Raw genomic sequence first — 27481 nt, forward strand, 5'->3', positions numbered from 1 at the left:
AACAAATGGTTGAACAAATACTTAATTTTGCACATCCTAGAAGATGTTAGATTGGCCTTTTCATTATTCTTATAATTTTGCCTCAACTAAGTAGAGTAAAACATATTTTTGGGGGTTGTTTTTTTCTTTAGGGGCTTGCAACAGAAAAGAACATTATAAGATGTAACTCACCTTCTCAAAACATTCTTAACTGTGATAACAGCAATCACTTATTTAGCACTTGCCAAAAAAAATGCTAAGAGTTTTTGATATAATTCTTATAACAACCTGGTAAAACACAAAGAAAGTAGAAAACTTACCCAAGTTACTCAGTTTATAATTGATGGGACCAGAAACTGGACTCAAGAATCTGGTTCCAGATTTTCCACTAGAAGAATCTCCACTGCGCTGCATTTATTTACATGACTAACACATGTTGAATTCCTACTCTGAGCCTACATCTCTCAGAGCTTTGCCATGAATAACTTTTGACCCTCACAACAACCCAACTGGTAGACTCAATTGATATTTCCATTTACAGCTGAGAAAACTAATGCTAAATTGATTAAATTAACGTCCCATAGTGTATTGACAAAACTGTGATTATCCTAAGTGTGTCTTGACTGAAAAATCTGGGCAATTGCAGTAATCAGTGTCAGATTAATACATGACTGTAGCCTTATTATGTGACTGTACTTTGGATTTGGGAGAGGTAGGCAAGATTACAGATCATTATGAGAGAAATTGGAGAGTACCTATAAAACAAGTATAAATAGGAATTTTAGATGTTTGATAAAGACTTGGAATTGGTGAACTTCAAAAAAAGTCTTGGTGTTCCAAGTTAAATGTATCTTTAAAAACACAAGGGGTAATTATGAAAAGTGCAATTACCACCACTAGGTAAACTAAATGAATCCTCCCTGTTCATCATCACCTCCCCACTCTTTAGCCAATTCTGTTGCATAAGACTTGCTCGGTAAAGACTTTTTTTTAAACAAGTGAATCCACATATAAATAAGTATAAAACTAGCTGTTCTTCATATTCCTAAAGAACAGATTAAAAATATAAAATACCTTTAAGGCGGACACAACTTCATTTAAGTTCCACTAAAACCTTTTGGTTCATGTTACCTGATACAATTCTAAAAAGAGTCATGGTGGCCCTGAACCAAGATGGTGGAGTAGAAGGATGTGGTCTCACTCCCTCTTACGAGAACACCAGAATCACAACTAACTGCTGAACAATCATTGACAGGAAGAAACTGGAACTCATCAAAAAAGATACCCACATCCAAACACAAAGGAGAAGCCACAATGAGATGGTAGGAGGGGCACAATCACAATAAAATCAAATCACATAACTGCTGGGTGGGTGACTCACAAACTGGAGAACAATTATACCACAGAAGTCCACCCACTGGAGTGAAGGTTCGGAGCCCCATGTCAGGCTTCCGAACCTGGGGGTCTGGCAACGGGGGGAGGAATTCCTAGAGAATTAGACTTTGAAGGCTAGTGGGATTTGATAGCAGGACTTTGACAGGACTGGGGGAAACAGAGACTCCATTCTTGGAGGGCATACAAAAAGTAGTGTGTCTGTCGGGACCCAGGGAAAGGAGCAGTGACCCCATAGGAGACTGAACCAGACCTACCTGCTAGTGTTGGAGGGTCTCCTGCAGAGGCACGGGGTGCCTGTGTCTCACCATGAGGACAAGGACACTGGCAGCAGAAGTTCTGGGAAGTACTCCATGGCATGAGCCCTCCCAGACTCTGCAATTAGCCCCACCAAAGAGCCTGCATAGGCTTCAGTGTTGGGTCGCCTCAGGCCAAACAACCAACAGGGAGGGAACTCAGCCCCACCCATCAGCAGTCAAGCTGATTAAAGTTTTACTGACCTTGGCCTACCAGAGCAACACACAGCTCTACCCCTCACCAGTCCCTCCCATCAGGAAACTTGCACAAGCCTCTTAGATAGCCTTATCCACCAGAGGGCAGACAGCAGAAGCAAGAAGAACTACAGTCCTGCAGCCTGTGGAAAAAAAACGACATTCACAGAAAGATAGACAAGATGAAAAAGCAGAGGGCTATGTACCAGGTGAAGGAACAAGATAAAACCCCAGAAAAACAACTAAATGAAATGGAGATAGGCAACCTTCCAGAAGAAGAATTCAGAATAATGATAGTGAAGATGATCCAGGATTCGGAAAAAGAATGGAGGCAAAGATCAAGAAGATGCAAGAAATGTTTAACAAAGACCTAGAAGAATTAAAGAACAAACAGAGATGAACAATACAATAACTGAAAAGAAAACTACATTAGAAGGAATCAATACCAGAATAACTGAGGCAGAAGAACGAATAAGTGACCTGGAAGACAGAATGGTGGAATTCACTGCTGCAGAACAGAATAAACAAAAAAGAATGAAAAGAAATGAAGACAGCCTAAGAGACCTCTGGGACAACATTAAATGCAACAACATTCGCATTATAGGGGTCCCAGAAGGAGAAGAGAGAGAGAAAGGGCCCGAGAAAATATTTGAAGAGATTATAGTCGAAAACATCCCTAACATGGGAAAGGAAATAGCCACCGAAGTCCAGGAAGCACAGAGAGTCCCATACAGGATAAACACAAGGAGAAACACGCCAAGACACATAGTAATCAATTTGGCAAAAATTAAACACAAAGAAAAATTATTGAAAGCAGCAGGGGAAAAATGACAAATAACACACAAGGGAACTCCCATAAGGTTAACAGCTGATTTCTCAGCAGAAACTCTACAAGCCAGAAGGGAGTGGCTTGATATACTTAAAGTGATGAAAGGGAAGAACATACAACCAAGATTACTCTACCCAGCAAGGATCTCATTCAGATTCCATGGAGAAATCAAAAGCGTTACAGACAAGCAAAAGCTAAGAGAATTCAGCACCACCAAACCAGCTCTACGATGAATGCTAAAGAAACTTCTCTAAGTGGGAAACACGAGAAGAAAAGGACCTACCAAAACAAAGCCAAAACAATTAAGAAAATGGTAATAGGAACATACATATCCATAATTACCTTAAATGTAAATGGATTAAATGCTCCAACCAAAAGACACAGGTTTGCTAAATGGATACAAAAACAAGACCAATATATATGCTGTCTACAAGAGACCCACTTCAGACCTAGGAACACATTCAGACTGAAAGTGAGGGGATGGGAAAAGATATTCCGTGCAAGTGGAAATCAAAAGAGAGCTGGAGTAGCACTACTCATATCAGATAAAATAGACTTTAAGATAAAGAATGTTACAAGAGACAAGGAAGGACACTACATAATGATCAAGGGATCAATCCAAGAAGAAGATATAACAATTATAAATATATATGCACCCAACATAGGAGCACCTCAATGCATAAGGTAACTGCTAACAGCTATAAAAGAGGAAATCAACAGTAACACAATAATAGTGGGGGACTTTAACACCTCACTTACACCAATGGACAGATCATCCAAAGTGAAAAGAAATAAGGAAACAGAAGCTTTAAATGACACAATAGACCAGATAGATTTATTTGATATTTATAGGCCATTCCATCCAAAAACAGCAGATTACACTTTCTTCTCAAGTGTGCATGGAACATTCTTCAGGATAGATCACATCTTGGGTCACAAATCAGGCTTCAGTAAATTTAAGAAAATTGGTCATATCAAGCATCTTTTCTGACCACAATGCTATGAGATTAGAAATGACTTACAGGGAAAAAATGTAAAATATACAAACACATGGAGGCTAAACAATACGTTACTAAATAACCAAGAGATCACTGAAGAAGTCAAAGAGGAAATCAAAAAATACCTAGAGACAAATGACAATGAAAACACAATGATCCAAAACCTGTGGGATGCAGCAACAGGAGTTCTAAGAGGGAAGTTTATAGCTATACAAGCCTTCCTCAGGAAACGAGAAAAGTCTCAAATAAACAATCTAACTTACACCTAAAGGAACCAGAGAAAGAAGAACAAACAAAACCCAAAGTTAGCAGAAGGAAAGAAATCATAAAGATCAGAGCAGAAATAAATGAAATAGAAACAAAGAAAAGAATAGCGAAGATCAATAAAACTAAAAGCTGGTTCTTTGAGAAGGTAAACAAAATTGATAAACCATTAGCCAGACTGATGAAGACAAAGAGGGAAAGGGCTCAAATCAATAATATTAGAAATGAAAAAGGAGAAGTTACAACAGACATGGCAGAAATACAAAGCATCCTAAGAGACTACTACAAGCAACTCTATGCCAATAAAATGGACAACCTGGAAGAAATGGACAAATTCTTAGAAACGTATAACCTTCCAAGACTGAACCAGGAAGAAAGAGAAAATATGAACAGACCAATCACAAGTAATGAAATTGAAACTCTGATTAAATACCTTCCAACAAACAAAAGTCCAGGACCAGATGGCTTCACAGGTGAATTCTATCAAACCTTTAGAGAAAAACTAACACCCATTCTTCTCAAACTCTTCCAAAAAATTGCAGAGGAAGGAACACTCCCAAACTCATTCTATGAGGCCACCATCACCCTGATACCAAAACCAGACAAAGATAGTACAAAAAAAGAAAATTACAGACCAATATCTCTGATGAATATGGATGCAAAAATCCTCAACAAAATACTAGCAAACAGAATCCAACAACACATTAAAAGGATCAGACACTATGAGCAAGTGGGATTTATCCCAGTGATGCAAGGATTCTTCAATATATGCAAATCAATCAATGTGATACACCATATTAACAAATTGAAGAATAAAAACCATATGGTCATCCCAATAGATGCAGAAAAATCTTTTGACAAAATTCAACACCGATTTATGATAAAAACTCTCCAGAAAGTGGGCATAGAGGGAACCTACCTCGACATAATAAAGGCAATATACGACAGACCCACAGCAAACATCATCTCAGTGGTGAAAAACTGAAAGCATTTCCTCTAAGATCAGGAACAAGACAAGGATGTCCGCTCTCACCACTGTTATTCAACGTAGTTTTGGAAGTCCTAGCCGCAACAGTCAGAGAAGAAAAAGAAATAAAAGTAATACAAATTGGAAAAGAAGAAGTAAAACTGTCACTGTTTGCAGATGACATGATTACTATACATAGAGAATTGTAAAGATGCCACCAGAAAATTAGTAGAGCTAATCAATGAATTTGGTAAAGTTGCAGGGTACAAAATTAATGCACAGAAATCTTTTGCATTCCTATATACTAATGATGAAAATTCTGAAAGAGAAATTAAGGAAACACTCCCATTTACCATTGCAACAAAAAGGATAAAATACCTAGGAATAAACCTACCGAGGGAGACAAAAGACCTGTATGCAGAAAATTGTAAGACACTGATGAAAGAAATTAAAGATGATACCAACAGATGGAGAGATATACCATGTTCTTGGATTGGAAGAATCAGTATTATGAAAAGGCTGTACTACCCAAAGTAATCAACAGATGCAATGCAATCCCTATCAAATTACCAATGGCAATTTTTACAGAACTAGAAGAAAATATCTTAAAAATTGTATGAAGACACAAAAGACCCCGGACACCCAAAGCAGTCTTGAGGGAAAATAGCAGAGCTGGAGGAATCAGACTCCCTGACTTCAGACTATACTACAGAGCTACAGTAATCAAGACAATACAGTATGGGCACAAAAACAGAAATATAGATCAGTGGAGCAGGAAAGAAAGCCCAGAGATAAACCCACGCACCTATGGTTAACTAATCTATGACAGAGGAGGCAAGGATATACAATGGAGAAAAGACAGTCTCTTCAATAAGTGGTGCTGGGAAAACTGTACAGCTACATGTAAAAGAATGAAATTAGAACCCTCCCTAACACCGTACAGAAAAATAAACTCAAAATGGATTAGAGGCGTGAATGTAAGCCTGGAAACTATAAAACTCTTAGAGGAAAACATAGGAAGAACACTCTTTGACATAAATCACGGCAAGATCTTTTTTGATACACCTCTTAGAGTAATGGAAACAAAAACAAAAATGAACAAATGGGACCTAATGAAACTTCAAAGATTTTGCACAACAAAAGAAACCATAAACAAGACAAAAAGACAACCCTGGGAATGGGAGAAAATATTTGCAAACGTATAAATGGACAAAGGATTAATCTCCAATATATATAAACAGCTCATGCAGCTCAATATTAAAAAAACAAACAACCCAATCCCAAAATGGGCAGAAGACCTAAATAGACATTTCTCCAAAGAAGACATACAGATGGCCAAGAAGCACATGAAAAGCTGCTCAACATCACTAATTATTAGAGAAATGCAAATCAAAACTACAACGAGTTATCACCTCACAGCAGTTAGAGTGGGCATCATCAGAAAATCTACAAACAACAAATGCTGGAGAGGGTGTGGAGAAAAGGGAATCCTTTTGCACTGTTGGTGGGAATGTAAATTGTTACAGCCACTGTGGAGAACAATATGGAGTTTCCTTAAAAAACTAAAAATAGAATTACCAGATGATCCAGCAATCCCAGTATTGGGCATATACCCAGAGAAAACCATAATTCAAAAAGACACATGCACCCCAATGTTCATTGCAGCACTATTTCCAATAGCCAGGTAGTGGAAGCAACCTAAATGCCCATCGCCAGATGAATGGATACAGAAGATGTGGTACATATATACAATGGAATATTACTCAGCCATAAAAAGGAACAAAATTGGTCATTTGTTGAGACATGGATGGATCTAGAGACTGTCATACAGAGTGAAGTAAGTCAGAAAGAGAAAAACAAGTATCGTATATTAACGCATATATGTGGAACCTAGAAAAATGTTACAGATGAACCGGTTTGCAGGGCAGAAATTGAGACACAGATGCAGAGAACAAACGTATGGACACCAAAGGGGGCAAGCGGCGCGGGGTGGTGGTGGTGGTGTGATGAATTGGGCTATTGGGATTGACATGTATACACTGATGTGTATATAATGGATAACGAATAAGGACCTGCTGTATAAAAAAATAAATAATATAAAATTCAAAAATTCAAAAAAAAAATGTTTTCAGTGTATAGGTTTTCAAAGTAGCTATGCATCAGAGCAAAAGCACAGTATCCGTTCATCTAATAGTATTTTGCATTATAAGAATACAAGGGAAAAGATCTTCCCGAACCCTAGTTGATCATCTCTAGAGGAGTGTCTGTACAAATTATCTGGCCTCCTTATTCAGGAAGCACAAAGAACCTTTCTGTATGTATTTGCGTAGTATGGATGGATTTGTTTGTTTAAAATGGTCAGGCTGTACAATGAGTTCTAGTGCTAACCCCCAGTTCCTGTTCACTGTAGAACTGCTGATAACTCATTTGGGGTCTCTGTGCACTCAGACATAACATAGGATAATTCCAGCTGTATTTTGGTCCCATTATTTAGCTTTGATGTCTCAAGTTTCCAAATCTGTAAAATGGGAACAGAGATAGTACCAGTTCAAAAGGCTGTTAGGAAGATTAAATGAGTTAATACATGTAAAGCACTTAGTGCCTAACGCTTGATGTGTACTCATCAATTAAAAAATAAAATAAAATAAAATAAATAAAAAGAGCCATGCCAAGAAGTTGCCATTATTCATATTTCACAGTTGCAGGACTTGAAACTTACAGGGTTTAAGCACCTTGTCCACTTATCTAAGGATAAGAAATAGAACAGTGACTCAAACCAACCCTTAGATTTTCAATCCATGCCTCTTTAAGGGTCGAAAGAATACTTGTGTTTTAAATGCATTATTTGAAAAACATACATATTATTTTATTTCCTATGCAGCCTTTAAAAATTAGGTATTTTTTTATTACATAGGCCAATTTTGATGTCTCTGAGAATCAGAGCTGCCCTCCGGTAGTATTGCCTATCATTTTATTTTGTGAATTCACGCTAGTAATTTCTCGTGCTTAACAGTTTTAGTGTTAAAAAAAAAAAAGCTAAATCACTGTGTTCCTTTTTGCGTTTTTCCAGGTCCTGAGGAGGTAGAAATCAAGTGCCCCTTGAATCACATTGCTTGCCTTGGTGCCAACAGATGTGTCCATTTATCCCAGCTCTGCAACGGTGTCCTGGACTGCTCAGATGGGTATGATGAAGGAGTTCATTGCCGTGGTGAGTCCATTTGTGGAAAAATACAACTGAAATATTGAATTTTTCATAGTTTTCATGAAAGTTCAAAGACAACCTATAACCTGTCTTTTCTTTCAACCACAACCTTATCAGTTATTGAGAAAGCATGAGTTTTATTGCCAGAGACACTCAATATGCATTTCAAAGCTGTGACTATTGTGCTTTATTGAAAAATGCTGTTAGAAAAAAAAAAACCACACATTTAGACTTTGAAGTTGGGCTCTTAAACAATTATATATTTCATAGAAAGGAGTACTTTTGAGCAAAGGACAAAAGAGAAGTCTTAGTTACAGTATTGATACCATACATATAAAACTTGTTTCTCTGAACTGTTGCTTAAACAAAGGGTATTTGAAGTAAAACCTCTGCCATCAAATATTTTAATAGAATGTATCATGGGAAATTTTCCCTTAATATTATTTCCCTGAAGTTATACTGTTAACTTTCTTGTAATTTTCATTCTTGTTAAAAACCTGCGTTCTACAGTGGTCAAGAGTTTACCTATATACTAATGATAGGAGTAACTAAATCTCAAATTTATAAAAAGTTAATTGGAACTGGTATATTCCAATAGAACTGGTTGGGAAGGGGAGGATAAAATGTTTGACAAAGAAACAGGAAAAAGTTGAGGATTAAGGTAAGGACTGTGATCTGGAAACAGAATCAAGGTTTCAGTCAAGTGAATCAGTCTTCAACTTGGAAGCGGGAAAGAAACCACTGAATCAGAAGGTTCTAACTCAGATTCTAGCATGTTGAATGTAACACAAAGGATGTTTATTGGAACTGTCAAAGAGTAACACGTTCTTCGTGTCGAGGTCAGTGAGACAATAAAGAATGGAAGGAACTGTAGAAAGCTGGAGATGCATATCTGGTGTCTGGACAGATTGACACTAAATTGCTCCCATTTTGGAAAGGTCCTAGGTCAATTCCAGGTTTTCAGGAGGAGCTCCACATCTTTGTGTTTAAAATGTTCAAAGTTAGCTACTGCTTTTTAAACATTGTATGGTCAACAATGTACAGGCCTAACGCAACTTGTTTGGAGATGTGTCAGGGCTTACTGGCTGCCAGTTTCCCACATTTGGGCTGAAATAAACTGGGTTCAAAACCAGAGATGGAGACGTATATTAGAAAAAGAGTAAATCTTGTAGAAAGGTAATTCAAAGTGGTAAGGATGTTGAGACAGCATAGATCAGCTGGATCACTAGGTCTTTTCCCTCTTTCTAAAGGGATGTCCAATTACTCTGGCCCTGTAGACATATTCAGATTGAGAAGTTAAAGGTCTTCCTTCTTTGGCCAAGTTTCCTTTCTTAGCCTTGAACTCTGACAGGGTCACATAAGGAGCCAGTTGATTCTTAGTTTTACTTATGAACACGTGTAATAATAATTAATAAGAAATTTTATTTGTATTTAGAGGCTTTGTGACATGTACTCCTTTTTATAATTGTATAGCTTTAAAAGTGATATTAATAGAAAGTAAATTAGTGAATTACAACGTACTAGAAGTTAAAAAGTTTAATTTTCTTTACAGAAATTATATTTTCTAGAGCCTAATTCTATTTGCTTTAGTTATAATTCAGGGTTCTTATTACACTTAAAACAAAATTTCAGATAGACATGTGTGACTAAGCTTCTAAAAGAGTGAAATCATCACATTGCCAAATACTTCTCAGAGGTGATTATACAGATTTGAGTATCTTAAACATATTTCAGTGCTGTGGATCATATGAAAATATATCTGAGTTTTCTAATAAAATTTAGAGCTGGGATTTAAAAGATAAAGGGATATGTTAATAGTAAAACAGGGGATCAACTAACTATTCAATATCTGAACAAAAATGAAATGATATTAAATTCTGTTGATTTTTGAAAAGATAGCATATACTTCAGACTGAGGTTTAGAATTTGTAGCTTCCATCTTTTTTCCTGTTCTAATTTAAGTTTCCAACTGTTCCAAGTTTCATATCTTTATCACAGTGACAACCTTTTTTATTTCTTAATTTGCCAGTGGGAGGCTGATTGTACCACTTTGGCCTTTTTAATATTTCTAAATTTCACCAAATAAAGTGTTTTAAAAGACTTAACGTATTATGACCTGTGGTGGACTTAGAAATAAGAAGTATATTTGGATCTCTACCTGTTATTTACCTCAGTAGAGGGGTTTTCACCTAATTCTGTGGCCTTGCACAACTACATAGAATGGTAGGATCAAGATGACTGAATGACACAGTGATTCCAGAGTCAGTGGTTTAATGAAGTATTTCTGCATTGAGAAAGAAATATCAGAAATGTGTTTCCCTGCTTGGCCTGATAAGGTGCCCCAGACACATAGACAAAATAGAAATCTTGGAAGCAACACCAGATTTATCACATGTATATGGTTTGTGTTTAGAAAAGATGATTGATTATATGCAAAAGTATATCATGGGAACTGAGTGTACTTTCCCACCTTCAACCTTCCTCCTGATTCTGGGTCACATTCAATGAAAAGATGTTTTCTGAAGAGTTCATTAGGCAACAGCCCCATCAAGTCTCTAAGGACTTTTTCATTTACTATAGACATACAATAAAGAAAGAAACCAGGTTAATTCAAACATCACATTGATTTTTAGAAATGCTTTTTTCTGTAGAAAAATTCTTTTTAAATCACTTCTCTTTCCATTTCTTCCTTTTTGTTGGATTCCAAGCACACACTCTAAATAATTATGAAGCCTAAGACACAATTCAAAGATGGATGTTTTCTTTATACTCATAAAAGTTCCAAAGTACGTTTGGTGATATATTTGTAGCCTTTATGAAAATTAATAAGGAGAAAAATATAACATTTTGGAGGTGATATTTTGGTCTTGGGAGTGCTTTTGTATTAACTGAATTGTTTTCTGAATGGTTTCCTAGAAAAAATCAATTTCTCCTTGGTAAGGGTAATGAAAAGATATCTATTATTAATGATTTTCTATAACACTGATATTTTAATCTCCATAATTTAGCTTCATTTAAAGAACACAGTGGATTTTTGCATATGGGTGTACTTATATATAGGACTGTACTTGTAAAAGTTTTACAATATGAACCTTGAAAATCACCACATTATATTTCAGATAATTTCATGTCTTCCTGCGTAATATTTCATATTGGTGGTAATATCACTATATGTAAATTGCATGAGCAATGAAAACATATTCTATACAGTATGATACCTCTCAATACAGGATAGTTCCACAAAAATCCTTCTTCCAGAATGCTGGAGGAAGTGAACAAATTCAACTAATGGAGAATACTTGGACTGAGGTGTATCAAAACACCATTTTAGTATTTGACATTCTTAAGATAATTCATTTTGTTGACATTTAAAGTAGCTATAAAGAAGAGAAGCCCTCTTTTTATTCACAACCCTAGTTAAATTATATTTGCAGTGCAAAACGGTCGCATATTTAAATGCTCAAGGGACTGACAGTCTCTGGTGTGCTCTCTGCTATTACTCTTTTAAAAGAGTGTGGGAACTCTTCCGGTCACTGCAAAAAGGGATTCTCTCTTCTGTGGCCCGAAAAAAGTGATTATGTAATCTATGTTTTCCAGTAAGCATTCCAATCTCCCTTTAAATTCAAGGGGATAAGTGTGTGAAGAGCTTACTAAAACTGATTAGGAAATGACACTCTCTGACATCTGAAAAGCTCCCCACACAGACACACAAATATGCATACACAGACACACATACTCTTCTTTTCTGATTTCTCTTTTCTAAACCTCTTCCTACATGATTATGAGTGTATAATGTATTAATTTGGTGTATTTGATCAGGAACCTAAAGAAGAATAAGATTCTTGTGTGTATCATCTAACTCCTTGAAATAATGCATATTAAGAAATTTTAAAATTCCATTTGATTATTTTACTTGCCAATTAGAATATAATTTTCCCGATATGCAATTACATTTTTCTCTACCTACAATCTAATGTATTTATTTTAGATTCTAGTAATTCTAGTATGTTTATTTTAATGTATTTGTTTTAGACACTGACTTGCGTTTAAAATTTTATATATTTTTCTTTTATATTACTATTCATAAAAGTAAATTCTTATGAGATGATGCCAAAAAATCCTGGAGCTAATTTACAAATTAGAGGCTTTCTCAAAATGGACCAAGGTAAATGGCAAACCTTATTAATAACTACAGTGATTCACCATAGGAAAATTAGTAATCCTTAAAACTTCTGTGTGGATCTCATATATTTCAAATATTCCAAAAAGGAATTAATCTACCCCAATTAATTAGATTTAATTAATTGATTTGACAAAATTAAATTTAATAAAAGAGTTAGGAATTAATTCTTAACTCAAATTCAGGACTCTCCTTTCTGGAAAAATGAAAAAAACAAATTTTATCTTGTGGTGGTGCTTCATTAGTCATTACAACACTGATTTCAGAGTAGCATCAGAATAGCTTTTAGCTACCAAAAAGGAAGGAAGGAAAGAAAGAAGTTAGTGAATTCAATAAGGAAAACAAATGAATTTGGAGCATTTTATTGTTTTTACTTTCATTTTATTGTATGAATGGATCTTGTTCTATTTCTATTTTAAAAGTTCCCATTGAAAAGTACTACCAATCTCTTTCTAAATTAAAATGAGCTTACCATGCTACAGAAGGGGATTTCAGCATGCAGAATCTGAAAACAAAGGTATGGAAAAGAGGTACAGTTATAAGCAGTGTTATAGAAAGTGTATCTGTCAGCAACATACAGCTTAAAGCACATGGAGGGAAACTTCACAGTGTGTACTCAAGTCACTTGAAACATCAGTAAACCTAGAGCTAGAAAACAAGCAAACTGGAATTAGCCAGGAGGACCTGGGTTTGTGTGCTCAGGCCACGTTTGATTACTAAAGCTCCAGCAACTGAGTAGATCCTCTGTATTCTTTCTTTGTGTTGGGTTGTGTTAAGGTGATCAGATAGTCTCAGATCTATCTTAAGTGTAAACATTTTCTCCAAAGAGATTAGTTTAAGCAATTGAGTTAGTTTAGTGAATGGCTATGACCCTTGACACTGGTTGGTTTCAGGGCCAAATTAATGCTTCTCAGAAGCAAAGCAACAATTCTTAGAAAGAACAGATCTTCTACAAGTGTATCCTTCCTCTGCAAGACTATTGCAGATGTAGTTTATGTTGACCAATGACACATATATGAAATTAGGAGAGTATACTTGTTGCAGACTGTTCTAATTATATATATGTATAGAGGTGTGTACATATACATGCATATGCATAGGTTCACATATATATGTACATACATAAGTACATATATTCATTTTTCAGGGGTTTAGTTTTTTTAACTTCTGCTTAATTAGTAAGATATTTGACTTTTTAACACTGATTTATCAGATATACTTGTAAACTAATTCTGCTAAAAAGAATTGGATTTCAAGTTTCAGCTGTTTGTTTGAATATGTTGACTTCTAGAGACAGTTAAATAGCTAACTGAATACCTTTGGGAAAAGTAACTAAGTAATTTGGCTCTGTATCATAGCCCAGAATTCAAAATGATAATCTAAGATTTTTTATTGGAAATAAATCTTTTTGTAGTGGATTTACATCTTTGATTAATGTTAATATTATACTAACTAGTGCTCTATCCCCCCAGACAGATTTATTTTTAAGAATAACTATGGAAACAAAATTTTGTAAATATAGAAAAAATGGTGCATAGATATATTAATAGCTTAAAATGATCTAACATTGAAGGATCTAACTTAAAAAAAAGAGATATTCTTTATTAAAATGTCATCTCAAATTCTCTCTCTCTCTCATCTTCCTCCCCCCGACTCTTTCCCCATTTGGTGTCCATACATTTGTTCTCTACATGTGTGTCTCTATTTCTGCCTTGCAAACTGGATCATCTGTACCATTTTTCTAGATTCCACATATATGCATTAATATACGATATTTGTTTTTCTCTCTCTGACTTACTGCAATCTGTATGACAGTCCCTAGGTCCTTCCATGTCTCTACAAATGACCCAGTTTCGTTCCTTTTTATGGCTGAGTAATATTCCACTGTACATATGTACCACATCTTCTTTATCCATTTGTCGATGGGCATTTAGGTTACTTCCATGACTTGGCTATTGTAAACAGTGCTGCAGTGAACATTGGGGTGCATGTGTCTTTTTGAATTATGGTTTTCTCAGGTTATATGCCCAGAAGTGGGATTACTGGGTCATATGGTAATTCTATTTTTAGTTTTTTAAGGAACTTCCATACTGTTCTCCATAGTGGGTGTATCAGTTTACATTCCCACCAACAGTGCAAGAGCGTTCCCTTTTCTCCACACCCTCTCCAGCATTTATTGTTTATTGATTTTCTGATGATGCCCACTCTGACTGGTGTGAGGTGATACCTCATTGTAGTTTTGATTTGCATTTCTCTAATTAGTGATGTTGAGCAGCTTTTCATGTGCTTCTTGGCCATCTGTATGTCTTCTTTGGAGAAATGTCTATTTAGGTCTTCTGCCCATTTTTGGATTGGGGTGTTTGTTTTTTTAATATTGAGCTGCATGAGCTGTTTATATATTTTGGAGATTAAATCCTTTGTCCATTGATTCATTTGCAAATATTTTCTCCCATTCGGAGGGTTGTCTTTTCATCTTTTTTATAGTTTCCTTTGTTGTGCAAAAGCTTTTACGTTTAATTAAGTCCCATTTGTTTATTTTTGTTTTTATTTCCATTACTCTAGGAGGTGGGATGAAAAAGATCTTGCTTTGATTATGTCAAAGAGTGTTCTTCCTATGTTTTCCTCTAAGAGTTTTATAGTGTCCAGGCTTACATTTAGGTCTTTAATCTATTTTGAGTTTATTTTTGTATATGGTGTTAGGGAGGGTTCTAATTTCATTCTTTTACATGTAGCTGCCCAGTTTTCCCAGCACCACTTATTGAAGAGACTGTCTTTTCTCCATTGTATATCCTCGCCTCCTTTGTCATAGATTCATTGGCCATAGGTGCGTGGGTTTATCTCTGGGCTTTCTATCCTGCTCCACTGATCGATATTTCTGTTTTTGTGCCCGTGCTGTATTGTCTTGATTACTGTTGCTTTGTAGTATAGTCTGAAGTCAGGGAGTCTGATTCCTCCAGCTCCGTTTTTTTCCCTCAAGATTGCTTTGGCTACTTGGGGTCTTTTGTGTCTCCATACAAATTTTAAGAATTTTTGTTCTAGTTCTGTAAAAAATGCCATTGGTAATTTAATAAGGATTGCATTGAATCTGTAGATGGCTTTGGGTAGTATAGTCATTTTCACATTATTGATTCTTCCAATCCAAGAACATGGTATATCTCTCCATCTGTTTGTGTCATCTTCGGTTTCTTTCATCAGTGTCTTATAGTTTTCTGAGTACAGGACTTTTACCTCCTTAGGTAGGTTTATTCCTAGGTATTTTTTTCTGTTTGTTGCAATGGTGAATGGGGTTGTTTCCTTAATTTCTATTTCTCATTTTTCGTTGTTAGTGTATTCTGTGCATTAATTTTGTATCCTGCAACTTTACCAAATTCATTGATTAGCTCTGGTCGTTTTCTGGTGGCGTCTTTAGGATTATGTATGTAGAGTATCATGTCATCTGCAAACAGTGACAGTTTTACTTCTTTTCCAATTTGGATTCCTTTTATTTCTTTTTTTCTCTGATTGCTGTAGCTAGGACTTCTAAAACTATGTTGAATAAAAGTGGTGAGAGTGGACATCCTTGTCTTTTTCCTGTCTTAGAGGAAATGCTTTCAGTTTTTCACCATTGAGAATTATGTTTGCTGTGGGTTTGTCATATATGGCCTTTATTATGTTGAGGTATGTTCCCTCTGTGCCCACTTTCTGGAGAGTTTTTATCCAGAAATAATTTTTCTTTGTCTTTAATTTTTGTCAATTTGATTACTATGTGTCTTGGCATGTTTCTCCTTGGGTTTATCCTGCCTGGGACTTTGTACTTCCTGGACTTGGGTGGCTATTTCCTTTCCCATGTTAGGGAAGTTTTTGACTATAATCTCTTCAAATATTTTCTTGGGTCCTTTCTCTCTCTCTTCCCTTTCTGGGACCCCTATAATGTGAATGTTGGTGTGTTTACTGTTGTCCCAGAGGTCTCTTAGGCTGTCTTCATTTCTTTTCATTCTTTATTCTTTATTCTGTTCCATGGCAGTGAATTCCACCATTTGGCCTTCCAGGTCACTTATCCATTCTTCTACCTCAGTTATTCTGCTATTGATTCCTTGTAGTGTATTTTTCATTTCATTTATTGTATATTGTATTGTTCATCTCTGTTTGTTTGTTCCTTAATTCTTCCAGGTACTTGTTTTTTAATTCTTCTATGTCTTTGTTAAACATTTCTTGCATCTTCTTGATCTTTGCCTCCATTCTTTTTCCAAGGTCCTGGATCATCTTCAGTATCGTTATTCTGACTTCTTTTTCTGGAAGGTTGCCTGTCTCTACTTCATTTAGTTGTTTTCCTGGGGTTTTATCTTGTTCTTTCATCTGGTACACAGTCCTCTGCCTTTTCATTTTGTCTCTCTTTCTGTGAATGTGGTTTTCATTCCACAGGCTGCAGAATTGTAGTTCTTCTTTCTTCTGCTGTCTGCCCTCTGGTGGATGAGGCTATCCCATCTCTCTTCTTAACAGTGATTTCAAACTAACTTATACAACTTCAATATTTTTTGACCAAATCTTTTCCATGGTGATAATCCCGGTGCATTATGGACCTTCAATTGTTGTTGTACTCTAGTTTCGGGTGATTTTGATTTTTAAATAGATGCATGTCAAAAACCTGTATCCACATCTCACACCCAATAGAGTATTTATTTTGTTTGTTTGCTTAATATTTGTAGTAGAAGAGGTGACAATTGTTTTGATACAGAGCTTTACTCCTTGGTTCAGACAACTCTTATTGTGCCTGTTCCTCAAACGTAACAGCCTGTTATATAGAAGGCCTGTATGAAACCATGAAAAGCCAAAAAATCAGGTTTACCACCTCCCAGTAATCTCTTCCCAACAGAAGAGACTTGTTAATATTTCCACCAATTTTGGAACTGTTAATTTATATGAATATTCATGGGCACCAGGGCTCATCATTTATCTGGATCTTTCCCTCACCTGCCTCTTTCTGATATGATAGAAAACAAAGAATAGTTTGTAAGAAATAATAAAGGGTATGAAGCCAAAAGGAATATTATAAATGTGCCAATAGAAACACAGTAAAGTTTTCCCTATATTCAATTCATGTATCAACTCCAGTAAACGTTTATTAAGCACTGACAGTATTCCAGGTGCTCACCTAAGCCCTAGTGATATAGAAAGTCCTATTTTCTGCCTTCATGGAATTCACGCATCTTAATGGAGGAAGGTAAAAATGGCTAAGGTAGAATAAAATGAGGAGCATCTAATCCGCTTGAGGGGATGTAGGAGAATTCCCAAGAGAGTTGATATGCATCTTATTCTAGGAGTTGAGTAGGCAGATGAGAGAAGGAAGAACATTTCAAAAGCCAGGAACTATATGTACAGAGGCACAAGTAAGAAAGCATTGTTCGCTCAAGAGAGCTCTAAGTTATTTGGTTTGTTTGAAGCATAGTGTCCTGAGTAGAGAGAGTTGAGTTTGAAGCTGAAAAAATACTTGGTATTAGACCTGGCGTGGTTACATTGGAATAAGGATGTAGTATGACCCTCTTTAAATACATTGCATACAACGGTAAAGAGAAACAGTGTGAAAAATGACAGTAGGATATATTCTCAATAATATTATAAGGATACTATATTACACTGTTTTACTGTTAAGCACATGAAGACTAGAATTGTTGCATATATGTAGCAGGTTATGTAACTTATTCTTAGAAGATTAAAATGCATTATTATAATCATGAAACTTTGAGCTAAACAGTCATCTATCCCTTCATATTGATCAGTTCCCAAAAGAAACATGTTAAGTGTTATTCTTTAATGTGTCACTTGAATGTACTTCATGTAAGGTAAAGTCAAAATAGACGACATGCAGAGCCATATTAAGTGGATTCTTTTCTAGACAAAAGTTAGGTACTAGGAAAATGTACTTACTATATTAAATAACCGGAATCCCATCTTTAACAAGCTACCAAAATACCACCTTAGTTGATGCCTCAGTTTTATTTTCTTTTATCTTAACATTGGGAAATATATAACAACAAACTCAGGTCTCTACTCAGCCTCAAATGTGAGGTCAAATGCCCTATGATTCATTATTTGGTTTTTGACACAAGCAGCTTGATATTTTAAAAAGTAAAAAATTAAAGCAGGTAGCTAAGGTTGAATGGCATCCCCAGGAGCCGCACAGAAAAGCAGTTTGAGAATAAAGTTTAAATACTGTGACCTTGAGTTTTCATTTGCCAGTTTTGACTACTGGGCCTTAACATATCAACTCAGAGTTATGCATAAAATCGTTATGCTTCAGCATCCTTTCTGACCTGTTCTTAAAGCAGCACGATGACTTGTAAAAAACTCTACCAAAAACCATTTTGAACTAACTATATGTTCCCTGTCAGTTTTATTAATTGACTGAGCAGGAAAAAAAAAATGTACTGAGTGAACAACAAGCTGAAAAACTATATAACAACCTTGCAGAATTGAATGTCTCAATTTGACTATTAGCTCTATCCCCTTGAGAAAATTAGTGCTTTCATTTGGTGAGAAATATGGAAAGGAAACGCAGAAGTGCATTTTAACTCTTTAGAGTAGCTTTGAAATATTAAAGATAGGAAGTTTAAAAAAAAACTCGTTAGGAATTCAACTTTCAAAATGGGAACTGGAAGGCAAAAGGAGAGATTTTCAAAGTCATTCAGTGGAGAAAGGTTACATTTTGAAGTAAAAATCAACACAATGCCATTCCAGTAAGAAGTAACTGATAAATAGAAGATTTGAGATTTGTTAAGCCCAATCTGGAATTCTAGTAAACCTTACAGAATTCTGTAGAGGGAGATTTTCTACACTTTACAGCCCGTATTTTCAATTCTGAATTTCTAATCTGTTCAAAATTGCACAACAAACTAGTTCTGCTGCCTTTTCTTTGATCCACTGTTATCACTTATATAGTAAGCTCTATTCCACTGAATCACATGTGTATTAATGTCATCATAACTGAATATCTCAGTATATAAAATAATACTCAGAAAAACAAAATAGCTGTGAAACTGGGCTCTTCTGAGTTCCCCATAATTAGTCAGTTCATAATCAGACCAAATTATTATTTGTTTTACTCATGTGAAGGTGTAGAGAAATATGCGTGTAAATTTTAAGTTTCTCCAAACCTTTCTACATATACTTGCATATTTGAGTTTAGACACAACAAATTCATTAAAGATTAATCTTTTGGGGGAAAATACACCACCCAGGTTTATTTACACTAATGCAGAATTTGCATTCTAGCTCTCCATTAGGTTTATGATTAAGAGAAAGCATGGAATTTGAAGTTTGGTTTCAAATAATTGACCTCTCTGTGCCACAGGGTATTGTGCACCAGTGCAGACAACCTGCTGTGGTTGTAGAAACCATAAGATGCTACCAAAGTGAGATCACTCTGCTCACAGGGCCTCTTCTGAATTAGGTCAGTGTGACTAGAACCAAGGCTTGAGTGTTAGATACAAGGAGAATTGGAAGAACAGGCTCCAAAGAGCATTTTTCAGTTCTATTAGCGGAAACGTGTGATGTGTTCTCATTCAGACTGTGGGTGCAAAACCAAGAGTGCCAAGAAAAAAAATCTATACAGTTCAATAAATGGCTCCGAGATTTATCTGATATTCTCAGAGCAGAGACACTAAGAACCTAAATTGTCTAATTTTTAGTTAGGTCAGTTAAATGTTACTTAAGAGGTCTCTAAGAAATTTGGAGAGATATATTAGGTATAAAATGCTCTTAAATCTAAATAGTTTTCTATAGAATATGTAAATATTATATACAAATTGTATATAAAATTGATTGTCTGTAAATGCATATAGAAATATATACATGTGAATATGTATTCTATTAGATTTTCCTAGCCTGTGAAATGCTTATTTCAGGGAGTTGTAAAAAAATTTATATCTTTATGCACTTCACCTATGTTGTGATTCTTTAGTTCCTGTTTTTTAAAACCGGTGTAAACACAATGTTTCTACTAGTCATGTATTGATGCTTACTTTGAGTGCTGTGTCCTACTCCCAAATAACTTCCAGTTCCTTTCCTGTAAGTCAAGTTTGTATCCTGCCCATTTAAACTAACAAAAAGTACAGAACTGAGAGAAATATGTTTGGGGTCAAAGCCTGGTATGCTTGCCCAACACAGTATAACTTACCTTATGAGGTGAACTTTGCAATGCAAATATGCCTTGGTTTGATTCATCCATTTTCTTTCTATGTATACATCTTATACCCCTAATAGATCGGAATCACCTAAACAAACTTACATTTAACTTCTACCTATAAACAAACTTACATTTAACTTCTACCTAAGTCACTTCACTACAAGGACTCAATCAACTGGGCAGAGAAGACAAACACAAAGGAAACAGAATGATGAAGTGCAAAAGTGTATAGGGCTCTGCAGAGTAACACACAAAGCATACTTCACTGTATGCCGAAATTATTGGCCTCAAACAATATGCTCTTTGTCAGGAAAATTCACTTCTGCATTTTGCCTAAAGTGATTTGCTCCCTTCAGTTTTGTTCTTATTTACCAGAAATATCTGCAATATGTAGAAGGAAAGCAAAGGTCTCCTCAATGACTATAACTACAAATAGAGTAGCAGCAATAACTTTCTCTCAGTGTGAAACAATTTTAAGATAATAGGGCCAGAAGGGACTTTCAGAGGTCATCCAGTCCATCCATCTGCCTCTAGGCTGGTCTGAACTCAAACTTGCCTAGACAGATTGCTATCTACCCAATTTGGAAGGCCTCCAGGGAGAGAAATTCTAACAACCATTTTTAGTAACACAGTCAATGCTTAGCAGTTTGCACTCTGAGCAAATGCTTGCATATTGCGTTGTAAAATTCCCCACACCCTCTCTTTATAGCCTTTTCTCTCCAATAGATTCCACATTCCTGTGGCTTGATCATGTTTTTCTTGTGCTTCTCTAGATAGCCTTAAATTTTCAAAATCTCTAAAGTTATAAACCACCTGCCCCCCAAAACCAAGATACAGTTTAAGTGTCTGACTGTTATCCACTCTAATTGACTGGTGTAGCTCCCAACTCCTATGATTCTCTTTACATATTCCATTCTCTTTACATATTTTTTATATCTTAGTGTTGCCTTGCTCACTCACGTTGCATCAGTTAGGAATTGAATTTGGCTGTTAAAAACAGATCTTAAAAAGACTGGTAGAAAAAGATGGTAATTCATTTTTCTCTCTTGTAAGAAATGTCCAGGGATAGGTCGATGTGTTCATGGTGTGATCTGTGTCCCAGACTCCTATATTTCCCTTCTGCTGTCCTTGTCATTTGCCTTCCATCCTCAGGGTAGGCCAGTGGTCATAGATGGTCACTGCAGCTCCAAATGTAACACCCATATTCTGAAACCACTAGGTGGTGTTTCAGGGGGCTCCGGTTCTTTATGTCTCGGTGCAGAAAGAATTCAGTGGGAGGCAAAGTGATAGGTAAGAAGTGGTTTATTAGAATAGGACGCTTGTGAGACTTATAAGTGAGTAGGCGAGAGGATGCCGAGCCATGAGAACTTAGTGGGCTACAGTTTTATAATAAAAAAAAAAAGTGGGGAGAGGAAAAAGACCACTTTCTTCCTCATTCTTGAATAGCCACCATGCTACCATCATCAGTTCCTCCTCCAGGCTGGGTTGAAGAGTTTTCTTGTACCTGCATGGTCAAGCCAGGACTGTCATGGCACTATGGAAAAATTATTTCAGGTCTCAGTACAGTGAGGGTCTTTCACTTTGACATGTCACCTTTCCACAAATTATTGTTTTTTATGTGTGCAGAGAGCATATCATAGGGGTCATTAATTTACTGAGCTCATTGGTCAGGATGCAGGTCTCATGCCACCATTGTTTTATTGTTTGGGGGCATGTCTTATGCTTCTGCTGCATGAGTTTTGTTGCTAAGCAAGCCTGCTTAGTTTTGTTTTGTTTTTGTGTTTTTTAATTTTTTTTTATTTGGCTGTGCCAGGTCTTAGTTGCAGCAGGCAGGATCTTTTAGTTGCAGCATGCGGGATCTTTAGTTGTGGCATGCAAACTCTTAGTTGCAGCACATGGGACCTAGTTCCCCGACCAGGGATCGAACCCAGGGCCCCTGCATTGGGAGCGCAGAGTCTTAGACACTGGACCACCAGGGAAGTCCCCTTGCTTGGTTTTGTGGTTAAGCAAACCTGCTTTCTTGAGTGATCATTAACTTACAGGGGTCTCCCATACTTTTTTCTTTACTTACAATTCTCTAGTGGGATTAACTATTTAATTACCTACTTTGTCCCTTTACTCTGTCCCTATCAAATCTAGGAGAAGAAAGAAGAATAAACTATCTCTGCCAAGCAAATCAACCTTCTTAAGGAAGTTTCCAGAAGCTTAACCCCCAAATTTCTATCTCCATTCCATTGGCCATAATTTTAACAGACAACCACCCTCAATAGCACGAAAGACTGGGAGATGTAGTTTTTCCATTGCACAAACACTGCTTCAATAGAATCAGACTTGGAAGAAGGGGATAATGGGTATTTGGTAGCAACTAAAAGTTTTTGCTATACGTGTTTTAATAGAGCAATCAGAAAATTGATTGGTTGCTCACCAGGTAAGTGTTGCAGACATCGACTAAAAAATTATTCATAACCTAGAAGTTGAGAGTTATGTTTTATTCAGTGGAAATTTTTAGGACTTCAAGCCCAGGAGGCAGCATCTCAAGTAACCCTGAGAGAACAGCACGGTGGAGGTGAGGCCTCGGACCCAGGATATGTAGGAGTTTTGCGACAAAGGGAAGGTAGTAGGAACAAAACATTACTGTTAATTAAAGAAAAGTAGAAATCTCAAGGAATTTAGCACTTTTCTATGTATGGGAAGATGCAAGAGTCTGGGCTCAGTGAAATCATTCCTTTGATATGCACCTCAGCTCTCCAGGGCCAGTAGCCCGTGTTTTCACATCCTGAGTTTCCTCAGGGCTTGTTGTGGGGAGCGGCTGCAGTCTGATGGCTACTAGATGGCAGATAATCTTTTCCTTTCTGAGTTCCCTCAGGGCTCACCAGCTCACCATTGGCAGTGGATGCAATCCCTAATGACTGTGACATCCTTTGTTTGCTAATATGGCAGGCAATATTCCATTTATCACAGTTGTATTGTGTTTGATAAACCTACAGGAAGATTCTAAAGGACAGAGAGAGCTAGACGTCAGCTAGACCAGTGGCTTTGAAAACCAGTAAAATGAGATGTTTGGACATATTACTAAACCTTTTTTCGGGTATAATATTGTATAAATTAATACAAAGATTCATTATACCTGGGAACTCTAAGAGAAGGGTCAGGATGTACTGTAGCAAAGGGTTCCCAAATACCTGGAATAGAGGATAGTTCCTGAGGAGCCAGTAAGGGCTGGCTGCTGTCTGAGAAAAAACCCTGAGAAATGTGGTTTACAGGAGAAAGATACTCTCCCTCCCTCCTTCCCTCCCTCCCATTCTCTCCCTTAATTTTTTCCCCTTTCTTCCCCATTTTCTTCTCTCTTCCTTTACTGCTATCCCACATCTTAAACGCTTTCAGCCTTTATATTTTTATTTCTTTAAATTTAGGCTTAAACTTGAGATTTGTTAAAAGCTATCTGAATTTCAAAATCTTTGCTATTATTTCATATCTCTGGTCAGTGAACCCTATTTCATCACTTACTTTTGCTATGTGGTTTGTCCTCGTGTATACATTTTTGTTTTATTTAATGTTTTGAGAATGCCAAATGATGTTAAACTGCTTTGTTATCTCATTCTCTCTTTGATGGTAAGTATCCAATTATTTTGTTTTGTTTTGCTTTCCAAAGACTACCAATAGTCTCCAATGAACCAAATACACCCCAACTATATTATTGCTTTTGACTTTTATTTTGAAGGGTCTAATTACTTTCTCTTTGAATTCTACATCCCATCAGGTGATTACTTCTACCATTTTTTATATCCCCAAAAAATTCTTATCTGTGAGATCCCAATTAAGAAAGCAATTTTTACCACATGGTTCTAGAGAGTAAGTAGACATTATATAGGCACTGGAACAGATCTTAATAACAACTCAGTCAAAACAACATATTGGATAGTTTTATATTATTTATATATAAAGAGAGGGGGGAAGGGGAGGGAGGATATATATATATAGTATAGTATCACTTGAGACCCATTACAATCAGTTCTAAAATTAAAATCCTGATGTCTAAGTAAGCGAAGAACAAGATGAAGAATTCTATGTGTTGAGAAAAGTCAGAGAAGAATGTTAGTGATTCCACCTTGAGGATGGAAGGCAAAGAAGGCAATTCTCTATGAACGTAACTCACCCATTCTTCTCATTTTTAACAGTGGCTAAATCCACATCAGTATGGTGGTGTGCTTCTCTTTTGAATGGGCAGGTGAGGGGCTGGAGAACTCTTTGGGATGAAACTAAAGGTATCTTTCACCTCACCAGTCTGGGTTAGGAAGATCTGTGTGGGTTAACCAGCCAGGACAATGTGGCTTTTCTGGTATTAACAGTTTCTGTCTTTTAGGACGCTGGAATTGAGACAAATGTTACTGAATTGCACTCAGCAATATCTTCCAAACTGGAACTACTGTATTTCTAGTTTATACATTGCACTGAATTTCACAGCCCCCAAAATCAGGGAAAAAAATGGGAGATTGGGATTGACATATACACACTACTATATATAAAATAGATAACTAATAAGAACCTAGAACTCAGTACTCTGTAATGACCTATATGGGAAAAGAGTCTAAAAAGAGTGGATATATGTATACATATAACTGATTCATTTTGCTGTGTAGTGGAAACTAACACAATATTGTAAATCAAATATACTCCAATAAAAATTAATTAAAAAATTCAGGGAAAAAACTTGTGTACATATAAAAACATAGATTGGATTTTTAAATTATTGATATATCTTGTTTTCCTTGCTCAAATAGAAATAATTACTATGGAAAAAATAGCACTCATTTTTTTAAAACTATCTAGATACAGAGACATTATTACTTTCAGATTATTTTTGTTTCTGGGCTAAACTATCTTCGTTGATAATTTTTTTTCTCTTTGATTGTTGGGTTTCTCCCCCAAAGTTTATTTAGTTCACCAATGTATATTTTCCTTTTCCTTCAATACCATTTTCATTTTTATCTGTCTTTTTTTATTTTGGACATGTAATAGTTTCTGTTTCAAAATTATAATTAGTTTAAAATTACGTCTGTAGAGATCTAATCTAGTAATACAGAGCAGACTAGGTGCCATTAATTCGATCCCAATTGATAGACTAGAAAAGGAGCTACAAATGATATAATGTATGTATGGATGGTTCGAAGATAAAAGACCAAATATCATCTGTCTGAGAGAAGGCTTTGTAGGGGAACATTGATATGTACAAATTTATTGAAAGAGATTTGAAACCTGATAAACCTGGAGACCGTGAAGTTGCAGTAAGGTGAACAGCTAAAGGGCAGGAAAATGGCATAAAATGCAAGATATACTTTTGGGGTGTGTGTGCAGGAGGTTAATCTGGACTAGGTGAAGAAAGTAATAGTCTGATAGAGTATAATTTTTAAGGTTGACTTAATATCAACTCTTTTGTATGATCACAAAGAATCATTTACTCCAATATCCCTCTGTCACCTTTGCAGTTAGGTAATAAAAACCGTGTCTTAAGTGAAAAGGAACTAAGTTAGGTGTGAGAAAGGTAGGATCATGTCTTTCAAAAGAGGGGTTGGGGTCAAAGAAATATGTATGACAGTACTATATGAAAGTACTTATTTTATATGAAAGCATGCTCATAAACTGTTTCATGGGTCAGTTATTATTTAAGGTAGCTTTCTTGGCATTTAGCGTTTCAGAGACATTTTATTCAGAGTCGTGCATTTATGCTAGTTTCATGCTCTTTTTCATAGAATCAGTCTTCAGAAATAGGGTTTTTTTGTTTATTCTTTCATCTACTTATTGGATAAATATTTGCTAAAAATCCAATATAGACCAGTCATTATGCTAAGCTCTGGGGATATTCAGAGGGTTCATGTCCTAAAGGGGTTCCCATCATTGTGTGTGGATACAACTGATTAGCAAATAATTGTAAACTAATGTAGTTAGCGAATGGATAGAAATACATCATTACCTTTAGAGAAGCTACAATTGCACCCGAAGCTCAAGTTCCCTAGAGGAATATTGTCATGGATCAATTACAAATAGAACCAGCACTTAGAGGGAATCTGGTCAGAATAAAGTGATTTTTTACCTTGAATCACATCATTTTAAAAAAAAATATTTAGGTATGAAATGACTGAGAAATCCATCAAAAAGTATTTCAAGTTTTACTTTCTACACCTCTTTCATCTGCTATCATCCATAGTACCTTCAAATGCCTTAAACAAAAGTGAGGAATTATTGGCTGAGATAACTTAATTTTGGGTCTTTCCCAGTGGTCCTATTGACTTCAGAATTAAATTCTCACTACTTCAAGTTCAGGGAAAATGAAGCTGATTTTGCTAAAATTTTCAAGAAAAATCCTGGGCCTGAATTTCTATAGTTCCTTCCCTGTGCCTTCCCTATCACTCATTAGGAATTAAATCAAAGTGCCAGAAATCCACTGCTGTCTATCCCTCACCTTTCTCTGTCTTTTTTTTTTTTAAACATGTTTATTGGAGTGTGTTAGTTTCTGCTTTGTAACAAAGTGAATCAGTTATACATATACATATGTTCCCATATCTCTTGTCTGTCTTAAATCTACCAGTACTTAACTTGGTGTCTGTATTATGTCCTTCCTCTCATTCATGCTCATCACCACAGAACTGTAATCATCCCAAAGGCTCTCATTTTGTCTTCTTTTCTCAGTCTTCCACTGTGCCCTCTATAATTCACAGTCCACTATCTGCAGAACTCCCTGCATACTCAACTTAATCTTTCACAGATCCCATCAGCTTCTTGGTAAAGAACACCTGGCCCTCCCTGATTACCCTGCAAACCTCTCAAATGAAAATTGATTTTCCCCAACAGTTCTCCTACCACTGGGTCTAAAGTTGGGATCAGTTTTCTTCATCCTCCTTATTGCAACACACAGACCATTCTTCCTTCCTCCCTAAAAATACTCAGCTTTATAGCTCATGCCATCAGATTATTTTATCCACTACTCTTCATTTCTGTTATCATCTACCAACACCCAGGT

General features: G+C 36.1%; 1 protein-coding gene across 1 annotated transcript in view; it reads left to right on the forward strand.

The window, feature by feature from the left end:
* LRP1B (LDL receptor related protein 1B) overlaps positions 1-27481 on the forward strand; it is a 1467083-nt gene that overhangs the window by 331277 nt on the left and 1108325 nt on the right. Inside the window, exon 3 of the mRNA XM_027078335.1 lies at positions 7991-8128. Coding sequence (XP_026934136.1) covers positions 7991-8128 — 138 coding nt within the window. The remainder of the gene's footprint in view (positions 1-7990; positions 8129-27481) is intronic.

Source organism: Aethalodelphis obliquidens, unplaced genomic scaffold (genome assembly GCF_003676395.1).
Source record: "Aethalodelphis obliquidens isolate GAN/ISIS:26980383/991018 unplaced genomic scaffold, ASM367639v1 scaffold2, whole genome shotgun sequence".
In the NCBI taxonomy this organism is placed as follows: Eukaryota; Metazoa; Chordata; class Mammalia; order Artiodactyla; family Delphinidae; genus Aethalodelphis; species Aethalodelphis obliquidens.